This window comes from Anarrhichthys ocellatus, unplaced genomic scaffold (assembly GCF_004355925.1).
Source record: "Anarrhichthys ocellatus isolate YVR2014 unplaced genomic scaffold, GSC_Weel_1.0 scaffold39, whole genome shotgun sequence".
Classification (NCBI taxonomy): Eukaryota; Metazoa; Chordata; class Actinopteri; order Perciformes; family Anarhichadidae; genus Anarrhichthys; species Anarrhichthys ocellatus.
The window spans coordinates 307361-330120 of NW_022280069.1; the positions used below are offsets into that span (position 1 = coordinate 307361).

General features: G+C 43.1%; 4 protein-coding genes across 6 annotated transcripts in view; all 4 read left to right on the plus strand.

The window, feature by feature from the left end:
• The first annotated feature begins 65 nt into the window (after positions 1–65).
• Positions 66–5092, plus strand: rnf183 (ring finger protein 183). The gene is made up of 3 exons (XM_031867312.1): positions 66–236; positions 933–4726; positions 4823–5092. The coding sequence occupies exon 2, from the start codon at positions 991–993 to the stop codon at positions 1915–1917; it is 927 nt and encodes a 308-aa protein (XP_031723172.1). The 5' UTR covers positions 66–236; positions 933–990; the 3' UTR covers positions 1918–4726; positions 4823–5092.
• A 1233-nt stretch (positions 5093–6325) lies between these two features.
• On the plus strand, positions 6326–9252 carry mgat1a (alpha-1,3-mannosyl-glycoprotein 2-beta-N-acetylglucosaminyltransferase a). Of its 2 annotated transcripts, none has more exons than XM_031867479.1 (3): positions 6326–6483; positions 6876–7803; positions 8003–9252. In XM_031867479.1, the coding sequence occupies exons 2-3, from the start codon at positions 7171–7173 to the stop codon at positions 8687–8689; spliced, it is 1320 nt and encodes a 439-aa protein (XP_031723339.1). In that variant the 5' UTR covers positions 6326–6483; positions 6876–7170; the 3' UTR covers positions 8690–9252. The 2 variants fall into 2 exon arrangements, with proteins under 2 accessions (XP_031723339.1, XP_031723340.1); XM_031867480.1 differs by having other exon boundaries at positions 6879–7803.
• A 429-nt stretch (positions 9253–9681) lies between these two features.
• Positions 9682–15503, plus strand: sh3bp5la (SH3-binding domain protein 5-like, a). Of its 2 annotated transcripts, XM_031867565.1 has the most exons (7): positions 9682–9780; positions 10091–10383; positions 10811–10873; positions 11261–11389; positions 12151–12315; positions 13047–13220; positions 13431–15503. In XM_031867565.1, the coding sequence occupies exons 2-7, from the start codon at positions 10174–10176 to the stop codon at positions 13977–13979; spliced, it is 1290 nt and encodes a 429-aa protein (XP_031723425.1). In that variant the 5' UTR covers positions 9682–9780; positions 10091–10173; the 3' UTR covers positions 13980–15503. The 2 variants fall into 2 exon arrangements, with proteins under 2 accessions (XP_031723425.1, XP_031723424.1); XM_031867564.1 differs by having other exon boundaries at positions 9682–10383.
• A 613-nt stretch (positions 15504–16116) lies between these two features.
• Positions 16117–22760, plus strand: part of gabbr1a (gamma-aminobutyric acid (GABA) B receptor, 1a) — a 60489-nt gene continuing 53845 nt past the window's right edge. Inside the window, exons 1-4 of the mRNA XM_031867562.1 lie at positions 16117–16482; positions 19089–19175; positions 19416–19480; positions 21447–21585. Of these exons, the coding sequence (XP_031723422.1) occupies positions 19097–19175; positions 19416–19480; positions 21447–21585 (283 nt within the window). The 5' untranslated portion in view covers positions 16117–16482; positions 19089–19096. The remainder of the gene's footprint in view (positions 16483–19088; positions 19176–19415; positions 19481–21446; positions 21586–22760) is intronic.

A 22760-nucleotide genomic window follows, 5' to 3' on the forward strand; every position in this document is an offset into this window, starting at 1 on the left:
AGGAGGAGGAGGGTTCAGAGGAGGCAGTGCTGTGTTACAATTAGAAAACAAGATATGAGAGGAAAGAGACGAGAACTGCAGAGCGACCTAAAGACTTCCAGCGTGAAGCTTTAAGCTGCCTTTCTTTCCGTAATGAAGTTTGGTGCATGTTTCCACTGCACTGGTACACAAAAGGATTATTCTACTTGTGAGGTAATCTCTTGACGACGTGATCCGATATTTATCTACCTCAGCAGGTCAGTGTGTGTGTGTGTGTGTATGTACAAGTCTAATAATTTACTTTCCTGTTCTTTGTCAAAAAAAAAAGTTTTCTCTTTGTCAGCAAACTTATTTTAAAGCCCCTAAATCTTTAATAAACAGAAACTTACAACTAAACTTGAACTTGTTGCAAATGTCAAAATGCATTTTCCACAATTTGAAGGAAATCAGCTGCTAAAATGTTGACTGTGTGCCTCCTGCCGGGTAAAAACGTTTGAGTTAATGACTGACTTTGTGAGTTATATGGGTATGATGGATGGTTTGCTATGACATTTCAAAACAATGAAACTGTGACCCACTAGTGTCATCTTTGGAGTAGTTTTAATTCACAAGTTTCAACCCACTAAGACCACAGGATATATTTACTCACGTGAAGAACTTCCAGTTCGGCAGTTCCCGTGTTTGCTGATGATTCTGTGTAGGAAAGCCTATTAAACAAATACAGCCACACATTATCAAGGCAAAAGCACCACATGCATGTTGAATAGATAAAATAAAATCAACAGACAGCATTTTAATACAATAGAGATGTTGGACAGCAAGAGATAAGGCATTTATTGCTTCATCATCGTGAAACAGCAATGCAGGCTGTGCAGGTACATTCCTGCAGTCTGTTTCCTGCTCTGCTGGTTTCTGTGAGCCAATAAACTTATCAAAGCTTTATTCTTCCTCAGCTCCTGTTGGGGAACCGTGAATCTGATTCCAGTCTACCTCTAACATCATCCCACCAACATGAGCGATGACAGAGAGGGACGCAGGCCTGATGGCGACGGAGCCAGACAGGCCCCCAATGTCAAACCCAAGCTCAGCCAGAAAGAGAGGAACAGCAAGGAGGACATGTCGAAGAAGGAGAAGCCTGCGAAAGTGAGGAGATCGAGGAGCACCAACTCGGAGAGGGCGGAAAGGGGCAGGGGGAGAGAACGAGAGAGGAGGCAGCGGGGGAGGAGTGAGGAGGCCCGGGGACGGAACAGGAAAGAGGGAGAGAGCGCCAGGAGGAAGGTGAAGCCCCCTGAGGATGATGTGGAGGACACCGAGTGCGCTGTGTGTTTCTGCACCTACGATAACATCTTCAGGACCCCAAAGCTGCTGGCGTGCGGTCACACCTTCTGCCTGGAGTGCCTCGCTCGCATCAACGTGACCTCTCCTGAGCTCAAGACGCTGTGCTGCCCGGTGTGTCGCGAGATGACCGTGCTCCCCCACGGCCGGGACCTGCCCCGCCTGGGCAACAACCAGGACATCATAGGCAAGCTCCCACCAGACATGCAGAGGGCGCTGTCCATCCGATTCAAGCGCAGCAAGGGCAAACTGCTCCTGAAGAACCCCCCTCCCACTGGCCCGACAAAGTCTCTCATCCTGCCTAAAAAGAGCCAGGATGCTCCGGTGACAGCAGGGGGTGACCTCCACTTGAGTGCACTGCAGCAGGGAGTAGCCCCAACCACTGTGGTGGACGTAGGCAGGCCTCCGAGCAGGGTCAGAGGTCGCCTGCGCAGGCTGTTCCGCTCAGACCAGTGCTACTACGCCGGGGTGGCGACGATCATCACCATCACTGTGGCGCTCATGCTGGTGGGGATTCTGGCCTTTGTGATCGTGCCGAATTTGTACAGGCCTGGTCATGTGGGGAACCAAACGTCACACCGTCCCCCAGACTCCGGGGGCTAGAAACCGGAAAGGGGGAGGACAGGCTGTAGAGATATCACACAAAAGTTGTAGTGGTTTTCAGTGATCCTTTTGCCGCCTTGTGTGCTCTTGGTGAAGGAAAGGCTAAGCTAGCAACATTCTTTAGACAGAGGACACACAGGCTCGATGTTGCACATATGGGCAATAAACTACAGCAAACCTGTATGGTTGTTTGTTGTTGTTTTTTTGCTCTTTCCTGAACATGTTTGTCGTTACTGTGAAAGCCAGACATACTGTATACGTGTAAAGGAACTGTCCACAATGATTAATGATGAAATGCACTAAACTCTGTGATGAAAGGACTTGTGTGTCTTTTGAGTGCATCAGGCTGATTTCCATAATCAGTTCAGGGTTTCTATAGACCAACTCCTTGTACATGGCCAAAGATGATTTCTGTATTTGTATTTACGTATTTTCTCTTTTCACTCATAACAACGTTTTTTTTACTTCCCATTGTATCATTAAATAAAATATTTTTCTAGATTTTGAAAGGTCATTGCTCCGTATTTCCAAAACACATGATAAAAAGACAGTGGGGACTTCCTGTCCATTCTCCTGACACTTGTCCTATATTTAGTGAAAACAGATTTTTTTTTGCAAAATGCCTTTCAGGGAACCTGCATGTGTTCTTTAGACACCTGATAGCCACTGGTGGTGTAAATAAACTGGTGAACAGGGGGGCTTGAATTCTGAATTTTTACCCAGCCGCTCCTCTCTGTTGTTTGCCTGACAAACCTGTCTGACAGCATACGTTCATAGCATTTTACTGAGCTACTAAAGGCCGGCGGTTTGCAGTATTGACAGTGAGCAAATTAGGCTAATATGCCATCCAACTCTTTGGTGTGGGATGGCCAAAACATGTGGGAGGGTAAATCATGAAAGACCTCGACAAACTGCAGGAATAACAGAAGAGAAAATAAGTTCAGTCATATGTTAATACTTTCATGCAGCCTTTTATCTTATGTGCTACATCTGAGTGTTCAGTAGCCACCTTTAAACTTAAAGCCAAGTTAAAAATAACAGGATAAATGTTGGATAGTGATGCAGTATTTAGTATTTAAAACCAATAAAAAAATGACGACACATTTTATGCCACTCCATTTATCTGATGGTTACTTTGCAGATTAAGACTTTACATAAAAAGCTGAGGATGATGATCAGCCAAGAAGTGTTCAGATCATCTATCAGTAATGTACATTAATGTAAAATATACTCCATGACAATTAGAAATCCTGCATTTGTAATAGTATCAAAAGTACTCATTCTGCAGAAAAAATGGCCTGTGTGACTGAGCTATTACCATCCTTTTATTATTAACATTGAAGCATCACTGAATAAGCAGCGTGTTTTGTTGTAGCTTGTCAAGCTGCAGCTTGTTTTAACCTTATGTACAAAACAAGGTTGTGAAATGATTTGTGTTCTAAAAATGAAAATGATGCTCGATAAAGTTGTGTTGTATTTGTATTATATTTTATTCTTTTTGTTGCCAAAATGAAACCAATTTATGTGGAACTACTAAGTAACATAATAGACATGAAACATGACATGCCACCGTTGCTATTTTTGTATTGTGGGTTACAAGCCACAAAAGGTACCAAATGTAAAATGTGAAAAGTAAATGTGAAGGGGAAAAAGTACACGTTTTCTTCTGAAATATAGTGGAGTAGAGGTACAATGTATATGGAGAAATTGAAATACTACCTACAAGTATCTCGGAACACAGTAAAGCCTACTTGAGTTCATGTAATTACAATCCACCACTGTGATCAGTCTAGAAAATAGGTTGTATTGCACCTTTTGCTGATACTTCTCCACATGCAGGACTTTTACTGAGTGCTTTCCCCACCATTGCTTAAAGACACACCCACCTGAGCCCCCTTCCCGGACTATCGAGGCAAATATGGTCGGGTGCATTAGAGCAGAAAGGATCCCCCCCACCCCTCCTTTAATCCACTCCTTACGCAAATTTACCTTTAGGCCTATACGTTATGTGACCGCTTGGATAGAGGTGGAACTTTAGAACACTTAAAGCAGACAGTCCTGAAACAGAAGTCTGTTGTGGATATTATCGACCACCATGGCTTCCACTCCCTCCGCCTCTGCCTTGACGGCTGTTCTACGGTGTCGGGGGAATATCTTGACCAGGAATCCGCCGACCAAGCGGCCCTCCACCTCGGCCTACAGCCTCGCGCTGACCGGCGGCTCGCCAGCTGAGCGCACCCGGTCAAACCAGGCGTTAGCGTGGGAGGCTTTTCTGCAAGGAGACCGTGTTCTGGTGGGAAGAAGGCTGACTGTGGCGTATAAGTCGCCGAGGGTGGATGGCAAAACGTCTGGAGAAAAAGATTCTAGGGAAACTAATAAATTATCTCACCCAAAACTTTCGCAATCCGCATTGGACCCGCACTCAGCTGTGCACGGTGTCCAAAACGCGCTGGCACGTCAGCTGACACGCAGACCGACATCTAGCCTGCCTCGAATAGAGAAATGCTCTCAAATTAAACAAAATATTAAATACGAGACATATGCTATCTGGAAAATGGTATTTAGTGAGAACACCGGTGAATTCACAGTTTTGAAAGTGTCCATAACGTCCCCATGTTTGCTAGAAAGTGCAGGACAAATACCGTCTATCGTGTTTACTGGCTGGTTAACGGCGAAGAGCACCTGCTTGTCTTTGGCTGCTCTGGTGTCAGAATGTATGTGTTTGAAGCTGGCGGTGTTGTGGAGGTCCAGCAGCAGCAGCCCTCGTGACGCTCTACAGCATCAGACCACCAGAGACAAAGCCCTGCAGGTGAGCGTGATGAGACTTAATGTGGTACCTTTAAAATGAGATCTGTGTTACTATAGACCACATGACATGATTTTTTTTTTACACGTCATCTTTCAGGCAAATGGACAAACCCACAATCCCATTGACCTCACTTGCTCCAAGGAAAACTCAGACTCTGGACAAATGATCCCGGAGGACAGACCTGACTGAGAGTCCAAGGCCGCAGCACCAGACATACACACTGTGATCTATCCTTATTTACTGACTTTTACAGGGCTTTCACAATGCACAAGGCACATTTGGACTTCAACCCAGTGAACTGAGAAAACAACAGGTTGTTTTAGAGCATTTCTCTGTCTTTGAGGGAAAGTAAGCAATACTGGAACAATAAATACCTGAGAAACATGAAACACATGCATTGTACATTTTACTTAAAGTAGTATAGGTCTCCTGGTGGACAATTAAAGTAATGGCAGTGGCCTACATTTATTGTTAAGCATGTACGATTTGCACAAAAACTTATTTTACAAACATGGAATGGAGTGAAAGTAAAACATCTTACAAGACATACATATTAAAATCCAGTCTAAGTAAAACATGTATAAATGTGGAGGAATTACTGAAAGATTAACTCGTTTTCTTTCCACTTATGGAACTTATAAGCAGGGTATAAGTATTCAGATCTTTTACATATAAGTAGTAGTACAACAATGAAAAAATGTGTTGCATTCAAAATCTTCTAAGGACTCATTATCTGCCTGTCATGATATTTTTATGATATTAAATATTATTTTATTAGCAGCGGTGGAATGCAAGTACATTTAACATTCAAGTACTGTGCTAAACAGTACAGTTTGGTGGCACTATACTTGAGTATTTAAATTGTATGCTCCTTTATATTTTTACATATTGTACTTTTTACTCTACAAGCCTATTTATTTGACAGATAGTCACTTTAATAAATAAGATCAGTATATGAAATATGACACATTGTTATAATTGCTCTTTGTAGAAAAGAAAATCAGTATTCTTCACCTCAGTACTTTTACTTGGGGTCCTAATACTTCTTCCACTTCTGAGGACTGGATTTGTATTACTGAATAAACGTGTAATAAAACTTTTAATGTTGTAGTTGATTGAACAAAGTTACTAAGTTACTTTTCACCAACACCAGACATAAATATATATATATATAATTTTTCAAGCAAAAAAGCAGAATATAACAGTTAAAAAAACACTCAGATAGTTTTTTTTTTCAAAATTATATATATATATGTATCAATATATATATATATAATTTTTCTAAACTATCTGTAGGGTGTTTTTTTAACTGTCATATTCTGGTTTTTTTGCTTGTTATCAGGTAGAAGAAAATAAATATTTCTCCATTGAACAAAAAATTGCCCTTTTCCCCCTTATTCCCCCTTAATACATGTTTACAAAGACATCAGACGCTGCTGTTTACTAATTAGCTCTGCAGAGAGCCGCGCCTACGTCAAAGTGTTACGTAATTTCTCACTCAAGGTGACAGTTAGGGCGGGACTTCCCGTAACTGCTCGCTACCCAGGAAGTCGTCGTGTTACTTTTCCTCCTCCTCCTCCTCCTCCTCTTCCAGGCTTGTGAGAAACTAGAGAAACCAAAGGGGTGCAAAGTTGGTTTCGTAGCCGAGAAACTAGCAGGGGGACCGTTTCACACCGGGCTCCGAACCGTCCTCTCGGCTCCGGTCGTTCACCTTGTCACCGAAGAACTGTGCAGAAGAAGAAGACACGCTCAAAGAGGTGAGGGCTAATTTCAGCACGCTCCTCCTCAAGCTACAGTACTTACAGTCTGTCGGGTCTAACCTGTCTGCCGATCACCTGAGAGGACAGCGAGCTAAACAAAAAATCTATTTGTGGTTGTTTTTCAGTCTTCATAACAAACGGTTTGGCGTATTTAGCGAGGCAGCCACAGGTGATAAGAGAAAATCGATCAGAGACAGTATGGTGATTCATCACTCCGGGTCACATGAAGCAACTTCTAACGAAATAGATATTTGCATAAACTGATTTCCTGCTTTCAAACTCTTTAAAAAAAAAAAAAAATTTTAAACAATGTTGCCACTTTGTTGTCACTTTTATTGCAACCTTTTTGTTTTTTTTCTAAAAGTACATTGTGTTCTTATTTATTTCAGAAGGAAGAGGATATTGAAAGTTGGGGATCTGTCAGAATCGCAACTTTACTCCAAAGATGACTCCTGTCCTTCGTCATATTGCGTCCATCTTCGCCCTCATCGACACTGTTTTGTGTCATTATAACTTCGGTGACTTCGCAGTGAGCCAACAAAGTATTGCTCCAGATCTCTGATTATGTGCTTGTGATGATACACGAGCTGCCCTCGCCATTTCCCATTCCTATTGTCTGTAACAAGGACGCCATCGTTCTACTCGGACCCCGTCCTCCTACTCCACCCTCCGAGTTTCTGGGCCATGCTCCGCAAGAAAGGCTCTCTCATTATTTGTGGCACGTTCCTGTTTATAACCTGGAACGCCATACTGGTGCTTCTGCTCTGGGGCAGACCCCCACCCGGCCAGCCGGGCGAGCCTGGCCGAGAGCAGAGAGAAGTGCCCGAAAGGCCCACTAATGATGTGGTGGGAGATGTGCTCCGAATGGCCGACACGTTCGAGGCAGAGCTTGAACTGCAGAAAAACATCCTGCTGCAGATCAAGAACCAGCAGTCGCTGTGGGAGCCGTCAAGCAGAAACGGTCCAAAGGTTGTCGTCCCGGGTCAGCCTGTCATTCCCATCCTGGTAATCGCCTGTAACAGGGTCACGGTGAGGCGATGCTTGGACAAACTCCTGGAGCTCCGTCCTTCTGCGGAGCTTTTCCCAATCGTAGTGAGTCAGGACTGTGGGCACGCCGACACTGCCGAGGTGATCCGTTCCTATGGAAATCAAGTGATTCACCTGAAGCAGCCGGACTTGTCGGACGTCGCGGTGCGACCAGAACACAAGAAGTTTCAGGGTTACTACAAAATCTCCAGGCATTACCGCTGGGCTCTCAACCAGGTGTTCAAGACCCTCTCTCATTCCTCTGCTGTGATTGTGGAGGATGACCTCGAGGTAAACATCAAATTGCTCCATTTAATCATTTTCATGTTGAATGTTACATCAGATTCAGAAGCCCAAGGTTGTATTTAACCTGCATCAATATAAAAACAATGCATATGCTCCATATTTGACAGCTTTGAAATTAAGTTAATTTAACTTGTTAACAGGGGTCACTGTAAACTGAAATTGAATTGTTCATCTCCTACTCTAGGTGGCGCCAGACTTCTTTGAGTACTTCCAAGCCTTGCTGCCACTCCTGAAATCGGACCCCAGCCTGTGGTGCGTGTCGGCCTGGAATGACAATGGCCGGGACGGGTACGTGGATCCAGGCAAGGCTGACCTGCTCTACAGGACAGACTTCTTTCCTGGTCTTGGGTGGATGCTCCTCCGGGAGCTGTGGGAGGAGCTGGAGCCCAAGTGGCCCGCTTCATTCTGGGACGACTGGATGCGTCAGCCGGAGCAGCGCCGCGACCGCGCCTGTATACGGCCAGAGATCTCACGAACTTTGACATTTGGCCGGAAAGGAGTGAGTCTGGGTCAGTTTTATGACAGGTACCTGCGATACATTAAACTAAACACTGAATTTGTGCCTTTCACCAAGTTAGACCTGAGTTACTTGAAGGAGGAGACGTACAGGGAACATTTTGAGAAGGATGTTTACAGTGCTCCCGTGGTTGCATATGAAGATGTTAAACAGCTGAAAGGAACTGGGCCCTTCCGCCTTCAATACACAAGAAAGGACAGTTTCAAAGTGCTGGCCAAAAACCTGGGGGTGATGGAGGACTTGAAGTCTGGAGTCCCGAGGACAGGATACAGAGGGGTTGTCAGTTTCATCTCAAGAGGACGCAGAATCTACTTGGCCCCTCCTCCAGGATGGACCAAGTATGATCCCACCTAGAGCTGATAATCCAGAAGAAAGTTTATGTGCTATATCTCTGAATGTCAGTGGGGGAAAAGCATTCCTGACCAAAGACTGACTGTCTTTCACTGAATGATATGTACTTTAGAATATTCTCTCTAATAATGCAGAATGGATTGTCTTTCTGGTGTTGGGGTTATTGCCAATGCTACTCAGGTCTTTTTCATTATCCTACAGCCTAAACCGTCTGTTAGACAAGACTGCTGCAAGATCTATTTTTATATTCTGCTAATTGTGCACATGACATTCATTTATGCATTCAGTGCAATTACATAGTTTGCCACTTTTGTGTTAATTATTTGCAAATTTCTGATGTTTGTCTGGTGCAGATATGAAAATATAATCTGTGGTATGGTTGTTTATGGTGGTGGTGACAGGTCATAACTGAAGTATAATCCGTCATTTGATTCTCATTGTTTGTCTTCTATGAAAATCGGTTCTTCCTGCTAAATTAATTTAGTTGAATGATTTTCCAATGTAGTACAACTTGCAGGTTTTTTACCTGTTTGTATATTTTTGGAATTAAAAAAATACACAATTTTGCTTTTTTTTGCTCAACTAATGTACACAATGCCAGCAATGTAAACAGGAGACCTATTATTGTCATAAATATAACTAAATTTACATAAAGTGCAAATTCAAAATATACACATGCCCAAAGTTTACAAAAGTTTACAAAGATACCAAATATGTGACACTGAAGTTTGGGGGAAATGCTTGATGCACAAGTCATTCAGGGTATTTTCATGTGACTAAATGATGAATCCTTAAATGATGGAGCCATTGGTTTGGATATTCTAGTGTATCAATGATATAACAATGAAGAGTATAGTTTAGTAATAATGAAAGACTTCTATGAAGATAGTGATGCCACACAGCAGTTTATAAATTAGATGTACACGCATGCAGTATAACGGTTGGGGTTATGTCTGTCTACGGTAGCCGCCGTGGCCCAAACCTGTTGGCGCTTTCCGTTTCCAAACTGATGCGCCTCTGTTTACTTCATTTGCAATGATGATGTGAGACCGAAACTGCTAGCTAGCTAGCCTAGCTAAAGTAATGAGGAACCGGTAAGAGATGGAGGAAAACACACATGTGATGGGGGGGACATACTGACGGGCCTTTTACTGTTAATAATAGCTATTTATTCTCACCTGTTTGCTGTAGTTAAAGTAACCGTTTAATGGCGGCGTTAGCCGGTTAGCGTACACGGCTGCAGGCTAGGCTAGCTGTGCAGTGGGTTCGTGTTTCGATGTGATTTGATATGGCACGCTGCAAACGCGACAACACTCGCCTACTCTGGAAGTATTTCCTCCTTTATCCCTGTTGAATAACACAACCAAGCTTTTAGCAGGACGCGTTTTTTTTTTTTTTTTTTAGGTTTAATTAGCCATCACGTCTGCTGGCAGAAGCAACCTTTACAGCTAACGCCTCTTACTAGCGAAACTGTGTGTGGCACTGGAATGGAGCCAGGCGACTTGCGTGAGAGCCCCGCCGGCTCCGGGGAGTCGGATGCGGGGGACTGGAGGGAGGTTACTCCCGGTGGGGACGAGGAGGTCAAAACTGCCGAAACTAATGGGACAACACCAGAGACGGCGCTCAGGGACACCTGCGAGGAAGGTGATAAACAATTACACAGCCCCTACGAGGAGGAACTGGACCCCAGAATCCAGGTATGACAACTACTGTTACTGGTCTTCTAACCTCCATTAAGTTAGATGGACACATTAATCAGCCAGGGTGTAGTTATGTTAACGGGTCTAGATTGGGTAATACTGCAATCATTTGGGGTTAAGCTTAATTGAGAGGTTGCCAACGTAATGTGTCTAATATATGTATAATCCGTTCTAATCCGATAGTCAGATCAAAAGTGATTATCATTCACCGACATGCCGACGTACATTTCACACCAGCTCCAGTTCGTGCAGCCTGTGCATTACCGTTGCACTCAAACCACTCCAGCGTTATTGCATTTAACTGTAATGATTATACATGAGATATTTGAAGCTAATTTCACTCAGTCTCTGTGTGTTAGAAGATTATACAATGTATGTTTGTCTAGTTGTTGATAAGGGCCTAAAGCAGTTTCCCCCCCCACAGGAAGAGTTGGAGCATCTCAATGAAGCCAGTGCAGAAATCAACAGACTGGAGCTGCAGTTGGATGTAAGTTTAAAAAAAACAAAACACTCTGTTTAGTCTTCCTACACATAACTGAAGAATATGGAAAACAGATTGCATAAAATCACTTTGATTTTGACAAAACAAAACTCCTGAGAAATGTGAAAAGAACACTGACTAACACCCTAGGAATTGCTTGCGCTCTCTGTTGTTGAATATTTTATTAGCTTTCCCAGACTGTGCTCATCAATATGATAATTTTTGTTTTCAATTTCTCTAAGCATTAGGTCTGGAAAAGGTCACAACTCTTAAAAGGGAAAAATGTCCTGGTACCGATAGTTCCACACTCGAGTGGCTCGTTTGCTCACTTGCAGCCACTCGCCTCCCATTACATTACAGTTAAATCTAATCTTTCATACATTTACCGTCCAGGATGCCAGAACAGGCTACCGGAAGATCCTCACAGAGTCTGCCAGGAAGCTCAACGCTCAGAGCTCTCAGCTCGGTGGCTGCATTGAGAAAGCAAGACCCTACTATGAAGCTCGTCGCCTTGCGAAAGAGGTACACAACAAATGATATGTGTGCTCTGCCTAAATGTGTCCCATGTGTTTAAAATGCTGACCTCAGTATAAACAAGGCCTTCTGAAGTGTCCTTAGACTGAGCACTTAGTCCCTGTCAGATCCAGGAGTGTAGTCAAAATGGGATCTGATCGTTCAGACAGCATTTGAAGGTGGTTAGGGGCGCATTTGTCCACATACGTAGTGTAGTGTTACTGCATTCCTGACTGCACTGAAGGAGTGTTCCTAGTTGTTTATATATTTGTACACACTGTTCTTTACCTACGTCAGACAATGTAGACAAGATTTTGAGGGTCACATCTTCTTTATTTTGCAGCAATTTCAGTTTTCAACTCCTACAAGTTAATCTGAGCATCAAAGAGAGCTCTGATCACAGCCAGTCATTCATTGTGTATGTGAGATTCATTCTCGTGCAAGGTGTGAGCTGCGGTCTATCTTAATTGGATGTAGCCCTGCACACAATCTGGATACCGGATACTTTTTGTTTTGTTCCTGCAGGAGCACTATGTGCGTGAAGGTCTTTATTAACAGTTAAATATATACATTTATATAAAAGGCAATTGATTATTTTCATTTACTTACCTGTTTCTACATTTATTGGCCTTACCTTTATTAAACTTTTAAATCAAAAACTTTGATTTACAAATACAGTTTGGCTTGTTATTCGTCTTACAGAGCAGGGTGTGGTGTCCTTGTCTTATTCCACTTATGCAGGCTGTAAACGTTTAGTCTGCTCTCTATAGGCACAACAGGAGACCCAGAAGGCAGCTTTGAGCTATGAGAGAGCAGTCTCTATGCACACAGCTGCCAGGGAGATGGTCTATGTGGCAGAGCAGGGTCTGATGGCTGATGGCAAGAACACCCTGGATCCCACCTGGCAGGAGATGCTCAACCATGCTACCTCCAAGGTAACAAAGAGGAGGAGGGACACTTGCTATACACACACAGACGCATGTACAGTAGGTACAGGATGGTTCTGGTGTCTCAGAAGATAAACACTTCCTGGAAAGAACAGAGAACAAAAAAATCATCTAAAACACGGTGGATAGTAAGGGTGTAACGATACATTGATCTGGATCTTTAAATCGAATCCATGATCAACTATCCAAAGTCATCAGTGGAAAGTGGAAACATTGATACTCATTATCGTCGTTAAGATACGCCTTTATTTTGAAATTCCCATGGCACATCTGTGTCACCATTTCAGTCCAAACGCATCCGTTTCCCACAGAGCCCACTAATAACATTGTCTAATCATATGTGAGATGTTTTTTGTGAGTTGATATGAATTGTGGTGACTCTTGATTTACACCCCTAGTAGATAGTGACATAGGAATACGACAAGAGGCTTAATCAGTGTAAGTCCATGCCTTGTTTTTTATTGAGCATTTTTAAATGTAGAGTCTTGTTTAAAGAATAATCCACTGATTTATCGTTGTACCCTATACCACTGTCAGAAAGTTAAATAACGATCAAACTTCCGTGGTGTTAATAATTGAATAAAGAGAGGGATGGATGTCTTGTACTCATGAACACACAGGCTTCGGGTGTGTGTGTGTGTGTGTGTGTGTGTGTGTGTGTGTGTGTGTGTGTGTGTGTGTGGTGGTGGTAACATCCTGCTCCTGCGTGTCCCTCGCAGGTGAACGAAGCCGAGGAGGAGCGACTTCGCAGTGAGAGGGAGCACATGCGCGTCACACACGCCTGTCAGGAGGCCGAGGCTCGGGTTCAGATGCTGCAAAAGTCCCTCAAAAGAGTCATTGTGAAATCCAAACCCTACTTCGAGCTCAAGGCCCAGTTCAACCACATTCTGGAGGTAATGCCGACTCAAGGAGTTTGTGAAACCGTAAGATGCTCTGTGCATTGTACTCTGTCACTCCCAGTTTCCCATCCTCTCAAGAAAAATGCAGTCGTTTAGTTGTGTTGTAAATGTGCTGCAGGTCACTGGTAGGTAATCCACCTGTTTGGCATAAAATCAATGTTGAAATTGATGATGAAAGTTGCTGTGCCCTCTGTGTGACTCCAGGAGAACAAGGCCATAGTGCTGCAGCTGGAACAGCACGTAGCCAAAGTGAAGACCCGCTACTCCATCGCCTTACGAAACCTGGAGAAAATCAGTGAGCAGATTCACGCTCAGAGGGGGAGGGGCCCGGCAGAGGGAGGGCGCACCACTCTCTGCGGTGGGCGGAGCCCCCCCGTTGGAGCCGAGTCCGACATCAGAGTTCAGAAAGAAGGCGGAGCCTGCGGCGGTGGTGCGACGGGGCCGGGTCGGGTGGACACATCCATCGACCTGGAGAAATACAAGGAGAATGAGAAGGAGAAGGAGAGGGAGAGGGAGCGGGCAGGGTCGGATTCCCTTTCGGTCTTCAGCCTGCAGACCATCGCTTCCGACTTGGAGAAATATGACTCCATTGAGCACCTCGGGAACCTCAGCGATGTCGGGAGCGTAACTGGGGATGAGGGCGAGAAAGAGAGAGGCGGAGTGATGGATAGAAGAGACAAGCTGGCTGAAGCAACCACCAAAGAGCGCCAGCAGCAGTTCTACAAGCAGCATCACCGAAGCTTCAGTTTGTGAGGCTGTCATAGATATAAACACGCTATAAACACTGCAGAAGCAAAGTGAGTTATGAAAATAAACTACCAATTAGGGTAAGCATCCCGAAAACATAGGTACCAACCAAAGTATAAGTCAGTGAATAGCTGTAAAACTGGATTGCTGCAGTTGTAGGTGTACGATATGAGTTTATGGTGTAAATAAGCACACGTATGTTGACTGACAATACATTATTCTAACGCTGACACTGATCAATAGTTAATATTCCTGCCTGGTTACAACACTACTGGAAGCTAAAGAGCTTTCAAAACTCCAGGACAAGTATACTGTATATTGAGGGATTCTGGGTAGAATTTGTTCCTTGAGCATGAAGGAACAGTGAAGAATGATCAAAAGACGACGTTGATCTAATGTGGTGAGACTAGTGAAAACAAAACCCTCCATTGTTTCCCCTCCCAGTCGTGTCGAGTCTTATCAGCGATTGCTTCAAGGTAGGGGGGTTTGCAGGGTCTCTTCATAGACACTCGTATCCACCCTCATCAAGTTAGTGTGCAAGGAAAAATGACAAAAGCGATTCTGTCAGCGCAGGGTGAAAGCATGTTTGAAATCACATTTCATATATTTATTTCCAGTAACATGCTGCAAGCAGTGTTTTGGTAATTTTAGCACGAGACAATGCGTTTATTGAAAGTTCCTGAAATGAATGGAGTCTGAAGATGATAATGAGTCCTTCTACTCAGACAGCATGCGCTCCTTGTTCCCTATCTAAACAGACACTTATGACATGTATTCAGGGCTCTATGCTGAAAGTAAAACTGAAACCATTAAAGCTAAGATGATGAAGCTGCAGCCATGTTTTCTTTTTAATGTCGTATGGCGCAAAAACCTTTCCCCAACTTTGTGTTATTCGGATATTGTTTACATGTGTACAAGTGGATTTCTTTGGCAGCAAATGCATTTCCTCTTTTGTTTGCCTTTTTAAAAACAGTTTGCCCGTGTTGTGATTTGAAGTGTGCCTTGATACAGAACAAGCAACACATTTAGCATGAGTGGCACTTTGCTGTAATCTCATCTGTAGTTGTGTTTAGAACCATTTCATTCATTTGTGTGTCTGCGCCCTTTTTATGATTTTTGGAACACTAATAATCTAAGTCACCCAGGCGCCGAATCCTTGAAGAGGTCTGATTTCTGTATTTTCTTTTTATGATATTGTACTTTGATTTTCTGAGTGTGAGACGCGAAACGACGAAGTCAAGAAATGACTTGTAAATGTATGTAATTATTACAAAGCTGGAAAATATTGACATGTACAGCTACATGTGTTAATGGACGTGAATGTTGGTTGTACATATGTTTTCTGGATGCTCACAGTTTGTCATGTGTATTTAAATCATCGTTGCAGTTAATCTGAGAAAACCTCACCTTCACTTCTGTCTTAACAATTAGTCTTCACCCTATTAATGGCATTTGTGATTTAGTCAGAATGTCACTTTCCAATTTATGCATTGTCATATCTATAATCAATAAACCAAATCATACTTCTTGGGCTTGCGAGGTTCTCATATTGTCCTATTTAACTGATCTCTTGTCGGGCTTATTGTAGAATTACATGCGGAGCGGCAGGTTAGGATGTGAGTTCCTGTTTGATGCAGGAAGAGGGATGGTAAGAGACAGGGAGAGGTTACGTCTTCCCCAGCCTTCCTTCAATTATTCAGCAGAAATATAAATATGAAGCGGGATCTCAGAATAGATGGCAGAAGAGGAGCAGAGGATGGTGGGAAAGACAAATGTGGGGGGAACGAAAGAGGCGACGGGCTTTGATTTCATAGATGACCAGTGTCGTAGAAATGACTGCTGCTTCGTCGACTTAACTCCAAAGAGCTTTGGAGCAAAACAAAAGGCTTAACAATGTAGTGAGTGTTAATACCACAGCGCCATATCTGCACCTCCATCCATGTCTAGTCCTCCTGCCGTGATATGATTATTAACGGTGGGATGAATCCACAAGCTTATCATAACCCAAAGCCCCCTCTGTAAGATTCATTCTGATATTGCACTGTCGTGGGCCCAGACCTTAGCGCGTTTCATCTTGGGAAGAGAGGGACTGTTACGCACGGTGCGTCTCCATCATGACGTCGTGTATTAGCTCAAGATTGTAGGGGGAGAGAGAAAAATAAAAAGGAGGGAGGGGAGTGTGGTGAATCGGTGTTTCGTCGTTTTATGGGGATGCGTTTGTATATAGTGCATGTATTTTGTTTTGTATGGATTTTTCTCGTTTCTTACTTTTTGCCATGCGTAACTGCAATACATGAAGAAAGATAAACCCGGGATGAGATACGGTTTTGTTTTTGTAACGTTCTGTTTACGAACGGAGCAGCTTGCACATTAATAGCCATACTAATATAGCCATAATTATCGTTGTAGAGATGCATCTTTTTACCAAATAATCCGAAATTGGGCTTTCCCTGGCGGATCCACCCCGGAGGACGCACTGCTACCTTGACTGAGCGCATCGAAACTAATAGTAAGTACACATGCTACGGCTTCGCTTCAGGCGGCTAGATAGATGCTACTATTACTGTAGGTCGCAATATGAGACTACGTGTATTCAGAAAATGCCCCATTTGCCATGCAGGATGATCTAGACAGATGTCATAGTCGGTCTTCAATTTGCATGCAAAGGTAATTGTTTTTTCGACGGTTCACAGGCCAGATTTGTTTTGAGTACCTTCTCGCAAGAATCCTCTCTGCGTTAACGTTTTGGTGCTCTAAGAGGAGAGGATGACAGGTGGAGATTTTTGCACCTTTTTAAATTTTTAATTTTTGTAACAAACGTAGCTACAGCCGGTTTAAAGACACGATCATTTATTCAAGACGCTACTTTTGAGATCCACTCCTATGAGGACTGCACGGGCTTGTTAGTATGGTCGGCCTTCCTCTACAGGCCATCACGGATTCCCTTGTCAACAGCCGACAAGTAACTATACCGGCAGCATACGGTTGGTGGCACCCTTACTGTGACCCTCACGTCTCAATAGTTCATGCTCAGCCACGCACAAAACACAGCATCACGAGTATGTGCGTGTGTACTCCGTGTGGATCTGCTCAGAGCTTATAAAAAAAGAAAACTGCTTCTCTGCATGAATCTGTCTTTGGTGCTGAAATGGACCGGATCGTCCCTGTTCCATTGCAGCTTCCGGCATTATAAACACACACGGAAGTAGGCAGTGCCTGTGCAACATTAGAGCTGGATGTGGATGATGGGCTGTAGGTGTTTTTTTGTTGCAACGCGGTGTTTCGCGGGGCTGCAGTGTTTTGGAGCAGTGAAGGCGCTGTCCGTGGTGCTGAAGTCTTAATTGCATTTAAAGCTTGAGGCTCGTCGACTGCCCCCCCCCTCCCCCCCTCCCCGTCTGCTCAGTCCCGCTGCAGCCACGTCGCCGTTGGAGTTAGCTGGCTTTATGCTGGATAGGCTGCTTCATCCGTGCTACACTCACTCGCATAGTTTGCTTTTATCCGGCTCAGTGTGTGATCGCTGATATTAATGACTCCATGCTGGGCTGTCCTTCCACCCCACTCCTCCCCCCCTTTTCTCTTTACTGCCTCCCGTCAAACCCTCACAGGACAAAAGCCCACACTGTAAACTGCCAACACACACACACACACACACACACACGAATAATACACACTCTCCGGTGGTGTCTACCTCCTGCATGCGTCTTGTCAGTGAACTCTAAAAATACACTGGATAATGCTAATGAAGTATCCAGCAGAGTTTGTCTGTCTTCCACATGCAAGCCTTGCTGCCATCTGTCTCCCTCACTGTGGTGCTTTGCTATGCCCCCCTACCCACACACACACTTTTCACCACACACACACTTCACCACACACACACCCTCCACCCTCTTGCTGCCTTGTTGAGTGTGAGAGTGCATGGATGTGTTTATATGTTTGCTCATAAAGCAACAGTTATTATTCAAAGCTGCAAAATGAGCAGCTATAGTGTTTATCATTGATACAGTTGTGCCGTGTGTGTTCCCCTGCCAACCAGCGCTCCAGGCGCTGTGGCTCACGGGACTCGAGGGTCTTTTGACTTTTTGCTAGTTAGCGTATCACACTCATTCTGTACTCGTGAAATCTGCACGTCAGGCAGCAAGTGTGGTGACCAAGTGGCCTGCCATTTAGCCATCTTTGTAAAGCAAACAGAGTCATTGAGTTTGGTTTTCGTTGGGAGGATATGTTCACTTTGTTATTTGTTGATTTTACTGATACTGTTTGTTGATTTGATTGTAAAATCAGAGGAGTTCCTCTGATTTTACAATCAAAGTCTGTTTACAGATCTTGGGGAGCACTACTGCATATGTACAAAAAACTGCATAATGCCTTTTGAGCTGTGTGAAGAAGATAAATTACCTCAAGTGATGTCAACAGTGAAGTTGCACTGTGGGTAATGTAGGCCCAATGTTTTGACAAGGAAGAGGAATGCTTGGAATTAAAAAAATCAGTGGTTCTGCTGCATCAACCCATCAAAATTTTTTTTAAACTGTCCATTGTAAGTCGGACAGTGTTGGCATATAGGAGTGCCTGGGTGTGGTGGGTCGTTGTGCCTTTAAATTCTGTCAACACACATAACAGCACCTTTTCTACAGTCTGCAAGCTGTTCCAGATACTTTTCGACCCTGAACTGAAGAAAACTCAGAAATCCATTGAGTTCGCCTTGGCGTGAAATGTTTCTGTGGGCAGCCGCTTTGCAAAAATCTGTACCATCAAAACCTGAGATGAAGCTTTGTATACTTGGCTTTTGAAAGGAAGCCAAGCTGGCTATCAACTGCCTGTCTGCACTGTAAATACAAACTGAGGCAGGGAGAGAAAAGTGGACTCATCTTGCAGCTCGTCCTCTCTGTGCACAGTCAGGCAGGTTGAAAAGGGAGCGTTTGTGCCAAAGAGTTGATGCATCCCTTTTTCAGAAGGACAGTCAGGAGTGGACCGACTGAGAGTGTTGCATTAATATAAGAGTGTTTTTCTCAGTAACCCTTTTCTCTTTGTCTCCCGATTCCTCCTCTGTCTTTCTTCGAAAAAACCTCAATTTCCTCGACATACTTTTAAAAACCCTCTCTCTTCCTTCTCTTTCAGATCCAGAGATGGCTCGACTATTGTTCCTGATTATTCTCTGTGCTCTTCCATCTCTCGTTGTGCCCATACATAATTCATCAACTGGAGGTAATTTGTGTGTGTTTGTGACTGAATATGTGTGTGAATCTGTATGTGTGGACAGAAGTAACTCCGCAGATTGTTAAGTGACCTCAATGAAGCGCTGTAAGTTTTGCAGGGAGGAAGGCATCAGTTAAATTGACAGTATGTTGAGTTGCTGTAATGTTTCTACATTATCTGGAGAAAGAGCTCTCCCTCTCTGCTCTTCTTGTCCTTGATTGTTCTTCGTCTTTCTTTTGTTTTTTTCAGGCTGCGCTATCATCCGGCCTCCCAGGGATGGGGGGATCCGCTACAGAGGCCTGACACAAGAACAGGTAGAGAGAATGCTGTTACTGCTCTGAATGTAAATTACACAGCCCCACCTGTCAAATCAAGCATGTTAAACCACAGCTGGCTTGGAAGATTTTCAAAATACATAACACAGAATTGGAAGTAATAAGCAGCTAATACTCACTGTGATGTAATTTCTTCCTAATTGAATTGAACATAGAAGATGACAGCCTGAGAAAATAAAAATGTGCGACAATAACAACACAAATTAGCTGGTGATTATTACTCCATATGATGATGGATATTTTAGCTAGCGATATAATAACATTGACTAATGATGTAACAATGTCCATGAATAATATTTTAAGATGTCACGATATCAGCTGACATTCTTAGTACACCATAAGTCAAAAGTAAGTTGCATTATTGCGCTTAAAAAAGGAATAGTTAGATGTATTTTGGGGAAATACAGATATTTTCTTTATTTCTGAGAGGAGAAGATGGATACCAATCTCAAGTCTGTGCACTAAATATGCCGATTTACACAAATCTTTGCCAAATTTAGCCTGATATATCCTTGGAATCCCTTGGATCCCTTTGGGATCTCCATTACAATTTAAAATGCTTGACTTCTACTGACTGACCCAGTGGCAGGTGAGTAAGATTAAAACAAATCCCCTGACTTTATGGATTTATAATAACAAATGCATACAGCCGGTTTAATCAGATGAAACAATAAATGCATCTAGTCCTCCCTTAATATTCTGCTCATCTGAAAATGAGTTGTAAATTACAACAAACAAAGGAACAAACATATATTGTGCATCTTGCTTTTTTGCCATTTAGTTTGATATAGAATGCATTACTGTTTGTTAGTCTAAAGATCCCCTCCAGACATTTTTTAAGACATATACAAAATACTCTGCTTTTAATAATGACTACTCTCAGTGCATGTGCACTGGAGGTTTCAAGTTTCCACATCACAACTGCGTGAGTTGCATAACGGACAATGATAGGCTTCCAAATTAGTTGCGATGTGGCAAAAGTCATGCTCCTATATGTTCATGTGTGAAACTGAGGATTGAGGGGAGCACAGACAAACTCTCCTTCTTCAGCAGATGAAGGTGAAAACAGACGCTGTACAAGCGTCATTCTGCACAGTGAAGCTCAAACATTCAGCTGAAGTAACAATACATTCTTGAGTGGCGAGGGACGATAAAGCTCACAAGATTGTAATGAATTCTGTTCTGCAGCAAAACTGAAAATAGAGGGAGAGGGATTGGTGCAGTTTCAAAGTGTTGAAGCTGAGCCAGTCAAACGATTGAAATCTAATTGCAGCACTCTGGACGTATGCACACAATGACGTGCACAAGGCTAGGCTTGAGTTGGCCCCCCATAACAGCCCATTTGTCCTGCTTGGCTGAGCTACCTCTCTAGGGGGAAAAAACAACTTTATCCTGTTGTGGTTGCATGAATACGAGTAACCCATCATTTCTAAAGAAAGACCAAACTAAATCACCATTACATCTAAACTTTTATTACTTTTTGATAGGCATGCGGAACACAGAGATGGGTTAGTTAGTTAAATCAACATATTTTACACCCTTCAGGGACATGCTGATGGGTCACACCAAAAACCAAAATGTCTGTGCACCTCCGTGCACACACGTGTCCAACACACACACACACACACATACACACACACACACCTCAACAGGAAGTTGAAACGTAAAGCTGGGCTATCGTGCTTACTGCCCTCCTCTCCCAACCAGAGAGAAGGTGTAATTCAAAATGTGACAGCCCATCAATTCAAACTATATTGCCATGAAGTGTTCTTCCTAGTAAAACTTTATTGCCACAGCCATATGGCATCGGAGTCTATTCCATTGAGGCAGACTGAAGAGGGGCCCTGAGTGAATGAGGAAAAACTGGTAAAAGAGAGCATCAATCATGCTTTAATCACTGTCCCTTCTTCTCCCAATCTCTTGTCTGTTCGTGTTTCCCTTACAGATCCGCAGTGTGCAGATCCTCCCCGTGGATTATGAGATAGAATACATCTGCAGAGGAAACCGAGAGATCGTGGGACCCAAGGTCAGGAAGTGCTTACCCAATGGCACATGGACGGACATGACACTGCACAGCAGATGCTGTAAGTCCTTTTTTTGTCATGTGTTTCATCCCCCCTTTAATCCCTCCACTCTTCCTCATCTCATCTCTTTTCAAAACAATTCTTGTTTAAATGACTTCTTACGTGTTCTGACTCAGCATCAAATGAAGTTACAATAAAATAAAAGCCCATAAACACAGAGAGAAAGTGCTCACTCCTTTTTTAGAGGACTGAGGTTGGAGTCATTTCAATGGACAGTAAATTAGGTCTAATGCAATGCAAGTCCAATATTCACTCTGTTTTAGCTCGGTTTTTGGTCTCCTATATCTCCTGAGGGAGGTATCTGGCTCTTGCAGCTGCTGTCTGTCTGCTGTTTGGTGCTGAGCAGATAGTTTAAAGTGGTTTTTTAGAGCTTTTTTTTGATGAAAACAGCTGCAACCAATAACAGCAAAATGAGAGTGAATCAAAACAATAAAGTTGTGTCAGCTCAGCTAAACAGAATATTTTAAGAATATACTGTAGTGTATATTACAGTGCTTTAAATAGTTGCTGTTGATGTTGTAGAGCTGGGCTTTATGGAGTAAATAAAAGCTGGTGTTTAACCTCAGAGACCCGCACGTTTTGGAATTGCCAGGATCAGGTATGACTGGAAAGCTGACTTGTGGATTCAATAAGCTCAATTGTGTTCATGTATGATGATGTTAGTCCCCACAGCGGCGGTTTTTTCATTTTTAACTTTATGTCACTGTATAAAATGTGATAAGATGTGTGGCTTTCCTGTATATATTGACAATAAGTGGGTTTCTGAATAATGTCCAGTTCAGATGTGCTGGCCATTCAATTGCCGAAAAATGCTGTTCTCACAGGATTCTCCAGATGTCAAAAGTGTTTTGAATCAAATCACAGCATATTTATGTGTGTTCCTCAAGGTACTGGTGTCTTAATGTGGTATTTTAATCTTTTTTTTTTTAATCAATAATCGAGTAAATAAATGGGGTCAACCCAAATATCCATGAACTGCTGCAGCAACTTATGAGACAGAAGAAAGCATAGGAATGGCCATCATATACTTCATACTTCATAATGCTCATACTTATACACCTTCACAATTTGTTTTAATGAATGAATTTAACTTATGATTTGTGATTAGAACAACTTGACACACTGTGCTAAACTGCATCTCAACTGTATCTTCAGGTTCCCAGCTTTCAGATGAT